The sequence below is a fragment of the Plutella xylostella genome, chromosome 8 (genome assembly GCF_932276165.1).
Source record: "Plutella xylostella chromosome 8, ilPluXylo3.1, whole genome shotgun sequence".
Classification (NCBI taxonomy): Eukaryota; Metazoa; Arthropoda; class Insecta; order Lepidoptera; family Plutellidae; genus Plutella; species Plutella xylostella.
In genome coordinates this window covers 1,453,410-1,460,758 of record NC_063988.1, presented here as the reverse complement: position 1 = coordinate 1,460,758, position 7,349 = coordinate 1,453,410, and the positions used below count along the sequence as shown (strand labels likewise).

General features: G+C 44.5%; 1 protein-coding gene across 4 annotated transcripts in view; it reads right to left on the bottom strand.

Annotated features, from left to right (window-relative positions):
• Window positions 1–87: 87 nt before the first annotated feature.
• Window positions 88–7,349, bottom strand: part of LOC105392037 (unconventional myosin IC) — a 41,485-nt gene continuing 34,223 nt past the window's right edge. For all 4 annotated transcript variants that reach the window (XM_048622365.1, XM_048622364.1, XM_048622367.1 and 1 more), the window contains 12 exons: window positions 6,885–7,054; window positions 6,323–6,477; window positions 5,798–5,938; window positions 5,379–5,517; window positions 4,753–4,984; window positions 4,233–4,474; window positions 3,651–3,920; window positions 3,048–3,175; window positions 2,414–2,632; window positions 1,804–1,904; window positions 1,035–1,137; window positions 88–745 (listed from right to left, as the gene is read on the bottom strand). In XM_048622365.1, coding sequence (XP_048478322.1) covers window positions 731–745; window positions 1,035–1,137; window positions 1,804–1,904; window positions 2,414–2,632; window positions 3,048–3,175; window positions 3,651–3,920; window positions 4,233–4,474; window positions 4,753–4,984; window positions 5,379–5,517; window positions 5,798–5,938; window positions 6,323–6,477; window positions 6,885–7,054 — 1,915 coding nt within the window. In that variant the 3' untranslated portion in view covers window positions 88–730. The remainder of the gene's footprint in view (window positions 746–1,034; window positions 1,138–1,803; window positions 1,905–2,413; window positions 2,633–3,047; window positions 3,176–3,650; window positions 3,921–4,232; window positions 4,475–4,752; window positions 4,985–5,378; window positions 5,518–5,797; window positions 5,939–6,322; window positions 6,478–6,884; window positions 7,055–7,349) is intronic.

Here is a 7,349-nt window from a genome sequence, read left to right as displayed (position 1 = left end):
ACACAGTTACTTTCACATTTATAATATTAGTAAGGATTGTTTCTTTATCTGCACGCGTATATTAAGATTTAAAAGAAACAAAAGAAATCCATTGAAATAGTTTATTTGTATAAAATTACTGCGACTGAAAGGCTACCGGTGATTACAATACTTGTAGATAAGGCACAAATACCTGTTTATAATAATTATGGCCAATTAATATCGCCTTTATAACTTACCTACGTGATTTTCATCTTACAATTTAATCAAGGCACCTTTGATTCAGCTTAAATTATGTACTTTCGTCGTGACTCAATTCTAATAAAAAACTTATAATTTTCAAAATACGTATGTATGTAAGTACGGGATTTTTTGGTTAAAATCAGGGTTGAAATTTTATCTAAATGACACTTACAGAATAAAAACCATGGCATACAAAACAACCTAAGTAGGTACTTTGTACGATTTCATAAAACCTTATAAACTAATTTCTCACTAATTTGAACAAATATAAACGTAAGTATAAAAAATAAATTAACGTGATACATATAAAATTCCATTAAAAATCTATAAAATCAATTCAAGAAAATGTAAGTAAATAATAATAAAAATACATTCAGTACCTATACAAAATCTCGTCTCATGCATATCAATCTATATTTAATTAACTTTGAAATATGATTGAAAATTTCTATTAGTATTATACTTGTGTGAAAACAGGTTATGATTTTTTGGTTCAAATACTAAGACATCATGGCGAAGCGACCTGAAAAGGAAAACAAAATAAATAAGTAAGTATTAATTTAAACAGGACGGCAAAGGATCCTAATCAGGACCTTTCATTCCTTACCAGCAAAATGCCCGCAAACAAAACAATCATGCGTATTTTGTAAAATATAGCAAGAGTCCTGTGACGTTTGATTGACTTATGCCTGCTAAAGTTAAATTTTCCATACTACAAAGTCCTTGCATTTTCCCTTGTAAACCAACAAATGACAGATAAAATGTATGGATTTGACAGCTGTCACTTATAATAATGATAGGTAGGTACTCACGACGAGCAGGTTCCCGCTCTTGGCGCGCTGGATGGCGGGCTGCGCGCCCTGCGTCACCTCGATGGTGCCGCCCTGCTTGCCGTTCACCAGGTCGTGCGCGATGCTGTGGGGGAGAATGGGTAAGTGTTGAATGATGATTTTGTTGGCATATTGGTGATAAAACAGTTTGGTCAAGGGTTTCCAACGATGGTGAAAGGATTCGCCTGTCAGATTAGTGGTAGTTACGTAATTACAGTCCAGGGGGTTACTCTATATGACGAAAAAGTTTCGGAGCGCTGCTGCGCGAGCCATGACTCTGTACCGATTGCACGACAGCGCTTGTTCGTTCGTTTTTCGTCAGTATAGAGTAACCCTCCAGAGGCGCGAGCATAGGATTCGATACTATTTTCGAATCTACACGAAGGGTCGCTTTTACCAAACGCTAAACGTATTTAAATCAAATTTTAAATACATTTTGTACTAACTGACAGACGTATGACAGGCTACTAAATACGTTTAGCGTTTGGTGAAATTCCACCTAACATGGAAAAAACAAATGCCACTTTTGGAACTTACAAATTTGCCTTACATTTTGACAGTGACATTTGACGATACGCAACGTAAACGGAGGTTTCGAATCCTGTGCTCGGGCAACTGGACCTATGTGCACCGGACGTATCCGTGATACAATTTAAAAGTCAGAAACTCGACTCACTCGTACTCGTACTCAAGTCAAGTGTGGAGCGGTGGCTGCTGACATTTATCAAGTGCATGGAGGAGTTGTACTCACGTCCTGGTGTCGACGATCTCGATGATGGAGGGCTTCTTGGTGTAGTCCGTGACGATGGTGAGCGCCTCCACCAGGTGCGACACGGAGATGATCAGGTCACCCTGGAAGTAGCAGGAGAATGTCATTGTCACCAGGTCTTCATACCAGCCAGTACCCTACATACTATATATATACTACTCTGTGTAAAAAGTATCGGGACTGGACCAATAAAACACATTTTTTTTGTAATTAATTGAAATTTATTTTATCACCTTCAAAGTATGCTCCTTCAGAAACGATAGGCCCGGGTCTCCTATTTACTCCGTAGGTCGCGTCAAGTGTCACCGCCGTAGGCCGCGTCACGATTCTCACTACGTCTACGCGCCAACGTCGGCGTGTGAGGGAGACCGCATCAGTACATTTCTATAGTGAGCATCGTGACGCGGCCTACGGCGTGACGCTGGACGCGACCTACGGCGTAAATAGGAGACCAAGGCCCACATAGGTACGCCAACGAATTATCCAATCATCACAGCATTTTTTTAACGCTGTTGCCACTTGTGTTAAGTGAGACCTTTTTTAGACTTTTTATTCACTTTATTAAGAAATAACCCCATAACTATCCACCTACCTTATCCTTCTTCAACTCCGGCGGTATCTTCACCAGTATCAGACTATCGGACTCATTCGTCACCACGACCCTGAGCTTCTCAAGCGGCAGGCGATGCTTCAGCTTGTAGGTCTTCCTGCCAGTGGCGTCGAGGACATAGAGGGCCTTGTCTGAGGCCACGAGGGCGCGCTCGCGGGGCTTGTAGCCGCGCCGGTCGTACTTGATGGCTTCTGAGGAGTACTGTAGAGGAGGAATTGAGGAGGGATAGTTAGCGATTGCTACTTGAAGGAAAACGTTGACATTCTTTGTTAGTAAAATTCGTTTCCAGCCGAAAGCTGACGCTTACGCTTTGATCAACGTGATATATAATGTTTTTGCGCATAAGACACTTTTAGGTCCATTGAGCAGGATGAGGCGTCGATGGATTAAAACTGAGCAACACCATTCGCCTGGTCCATCCCCCACACCAGACGATCCAAGGTGATCCGATCAATAGAATAATAGCTTAACTCAAGGGATTTTTTGTGAAAAATTTCTTGGACAGTGCAATCCGATCGCTGGGATACTTGGGACCGGATCAAGTTTCGTGGTTCGATAGTCCGTATTACAGAAATGTTTTATAGGTAATTTTAGGCATTCTACTTCAGATACTCACAATGAGTTGTTCGCCGGTGGGCCAGGAGGGCGAGGCCATGAAGGAGTTGCGCAGCGTCTGGTGCTCGTCCGACAGCCGGTCGTCGCGGAACCGCTCCGGGATGCTCGAGCGGTAGGATTTCTTCTTGCCTGAGGGAATAAACATAAATAAATATGTGGGGGATATCTCATACACGGCCTTCCGACCCCAAACTAGGCAGAGTCTGTGTCTGGGTATCGGACAGCTGATAACCAGACACAAGGCCAACACAAATAGGTACACACAGATGTTTGCCCTGGGCGGGATTCGAACCCGCGGGGGGTGTTCAGATTTGATGCACTATTTTAATGTAGGAGCTTTAATTTCCTGTAAGTATAACTACCTACACAGAATGGAAGTTTAAATATCAGTGAGTGGTCAAGGTCTACCATAAGTGGTATACATATGCTCAGGACAGTAATTCCCGAAGGGCTAGTCAGAAAGCCAGAAGTGACTCGCAAGCGAAACATCGCATTTGAACTCACGGCCTTATCCGGATGTAATCCGTTACCACGTCTCTCTGATCTAACTAAAGCATAAGTATCAATAACTTGGATTGGGTATACTTATTCATAAACAACTCACCCTGGAAAATACTCTCAGCCAGGACCTTCAGCCCAAACTGCTTCTTGTCATCAGCCGACAGAGCCTGCCTGTACTTCCTGGCCAAGTGCGCTCGGTGCAGCCGCTGCAACTCCTTGGAAGCCTCCTGGCAGGTCGCGGGGCACACCGGCCAGGTCAGGTCCAGGACCTTAGTGGGCAGTTGCTTGGAGAGACGCTTGAGCCAGTGCACCTTGGCGATGCCGAGGAAACGCCGGTTCTCGGGGGTTTCGGGGCCGTTGCGGGTGATGAAACCTGGTGGGAGACAAGGTGGAATTGGAGAGTGTTTAAATGTAAGGTTGCTTCCAAAGTAGTTAAAATTTGGGTCAAAATAATATATATGAGCCTAATGTTATCTTACAGTGACCTTCCTGCTTGAAGGTGAATGTACCCGTCACACCAAGGAACTTTACTCCATTATAGCGAAAATAAAAGAGCTACAAAATAACACCCATAATAACTTAAGGCATCGTAGATTGTACTTAGATTCTATTAGACTCGAATTACCTACATTATAACTTTGAATATAAATAAAAAACGGCACAAAAATCCATCAACAAAACGAACCTTTAATAAACGCCCTGATGACTTCCGCAGCCTTCTTCCTCCTTTCCTTCAGCTTCTGTGCCAGGAACCGCCTCACCCACTTCTGTATAACAATGGCCGCATGCCTCATCTTCAGGTACTGCTTGCGCTGCCGGTAGCCGCGCCACCTCGCCTGGATGATGGTGGCCACGTAGTTCTTCTTCTCTTGGAAAGCGTCTTCCGTCTCGAAGAGCGTTTTGGGGAAGCGCACGAAGATCTTTGTGCTGGAATGGTGGGTTTAGATGGTGTTAAAAGTTGGAAAGTGCAGGACAATAATAACCTCTTCTATTCTGCTTTTGATTGATTGAACAAAATATAATCGGTGAAAAACACGAGACACAAGAGCGCGTCTAAAGCTAGGGTTTGATACACTGAAAGAGTGAAAGAATAGCATCAGTGGCTGACTGCCTGCCTATACGCCGGTAGTATATTGATGCGTGCTTTAAATATCCAATCTTTTCAATGGATCAAAAGCTTTTTAAATTACCTATTTCCAACTTACTTGCCCATCCTGTACTCTTCCTTCTCATACTTCAGCTCATCCACCAGTTTCTGCACCCCATCCCTCGCACTCCCCTGGTAGTTAGGCCACGTGTCCGCGCACAGACACTTGTACCGCTCGAGGAAGGCCTCATACGTGCGTCGGTACGCGAACCCGGCGCGGCGAACCCGCAGGTTCTCCATCAGACCGAGGTACTTCACTTGGTGGGAGATGAGCTTGTCGTCGAATTGCACTGTTGGAGAGAGTTGCGATGAGAGGAGTTATGAGGTACTTAGGTGGGGTTTAAGCTGAGGCTGATCTAATGCAGAGTGTGAGCAAGATTGATATAAATAATTTTGTGCTTATTGCTAGTAATTAACTACTTTGGGTATGTTATACCTACTGCGAAACCCTGAAACGTAATGGACTCCAGAAAAATTTGCCTCGGAGGACACGGACGGTTGATATTTTTTGTGTCCATAATCTGTCGCAGGAGTATTTACAGAGGTCTAATGGACACATAAATGCGCTGGAGTGTTACTTTCTTTACAAACGATGAACATTTTTGGCAAACTAGAGTAACCCTCCAGGACTGATATCGTTTTTGACATGTGGTTCAGCTTTCTACCCTGAATGACTGAACTCACTGGGCATCTTGAAGTGATTCGGCTTGATGCAGCGGATGTAGGAGGGCTCCTTGCTGCTGAGGATCTTGATGAGGTCGTTGAGCGAGTTCTTGAACTGAGTGATCGCCGTCTCCGGACGCTTCTTGTTCTGGGTTTGGACCTGGTGAGGGAAGGAGGTGTGATAGCTTCTTTCAGGTATGAGTTTGCTTGGGTTTATATGTTAATGGCATTAATCGACCCTTGATACAAGTTGTTCTCCAACCTTATATTGCAGATCTTTGTTTAGGAGGGGTGTCCTCTGCATTATGAAGATACATAGTGTGATCATTTTAGGCATATACAGGATGTCGCTAAAGCGTTATAGTAAGCATTCTATGACAAAGCACTAGGCTTACTACATCACTTTAGCATCACTCTGTTGGTGATTGTTAAACCCTGACCTGGAAGCACTTCCCGACGATGGTGTTGGAGCTGGTGGCCATGAGGTTCTGCAGGTCGCGGAACAGCAGGTCGTTGTTCTTCTCCAGGAACGTGCTCACGCAGTAGGTGACCTCGCCGGCGTAGTGCGCCAGACAGAACTCCTGGGGGTTGAGGTGTTGGTTAGAGTTTTTAGTGTTGTGAGAAGATTTTGGTACTTATATGAAATCTAAGGATCAATGACGATGGTCCTGTTGTAGCTCTGTGGGCCTCACTTTTAGACAAGTTACTGCACTACCAGTGGCTTGGTTGACAAAAAATTAAGGCAGATGAGATATTGTGGCGAGTGTGATGTAGCAAACTACTTAGTTCAGTTTATGGTGATTAGGGGCTCCACCATTACTAGTATACTCTGGGTGAGTTTAAACACCAGAATCGGCTTTACATCCTCGATGCTATAAATTATCAATTTGCTAACAATTAAAGGTTGAGGAAACACAAAGAGTAGTGACGATAGCATCATGAAAAATAACAGTGAGGATACTCACATCGCGCCCCATGACCTTCTGCCTCTTGGGGTCCACACGGCGATGGCTCTTGAAGTGCGGGTGTCCGTCCAGCTGGCTCGACAGCTTTTCCAGGAAGCTGGCGTCAGTCGCGTCGCCGGGACGCAGGCACTCGTCGTCGAGGATCGAGATTATACCTGCGGGGTGGAACGAGGTTATAGGTATGTCTGTTTTCGTGTTATTAGAAACAGTGTTAAAGGGAAATGCTGTTTAGCTACTTCCGAGCCCACAGGGCTAGTGAACAGGATAAACAGTGGATAGCTATAAGCTACGAATGGGCTGGACAGAAGCCAAGGGCAGTTGCTGAGGCGTAGTGTACCTACTTTTTTAAGGCACTCAACAGTAAAAGCGGTAAAGGAGCAGCTATAAGTACTCGTATCGTGATGCCTGGCGTCGATGAGGTCACACAGACGATGTTGTTGTAGTACAGAAACCGTTCCCATGCGATATTGAACACAATGAGTGAGCCAGGGCAGTTGCTGAGCAAGACGGTTTGGCGCAGTCTTTGTAGTAATGATCCCGAAGGGCCACAACTTATAATTACCTTGATGCCTGGCCTCAATGAGGTCACAAATAACGATGTTGTTGAAGTACTCAATGGGCTCCCAGGCGATGCCCTCGCGCAGGTACTCCTCCTGCTCCTGGCGCAGGGTCAGCTGGATGAACAGCTGCTGCAGCTTCTCGTTGCAGAAGTTGATGCAGAACTGTTCGAAGCTGGGAGAGGGAGGGTCGGTTAGCAGTGTAAGAATATGGCAGACTATTCTATCTCCTATTCTGTCCTATTGTGAACGTGAAAGAAGGGATGGCTGGATGAATATTTGTTACTCTTTCACGGTAAAACGGCTATACCATCATATACAATTTGGTGTGTAGTTAGTAAGCTGACTAAAACATTGGCTACTAGGTATTTGTCCCTTTTAAAACCTTTTATGACGAAGCTAAGCTTGTGGCATAACCTAGTAGGTACCTACTAAATATTAAGTGGCACTTCGCAAGTGCGCATGCTGGA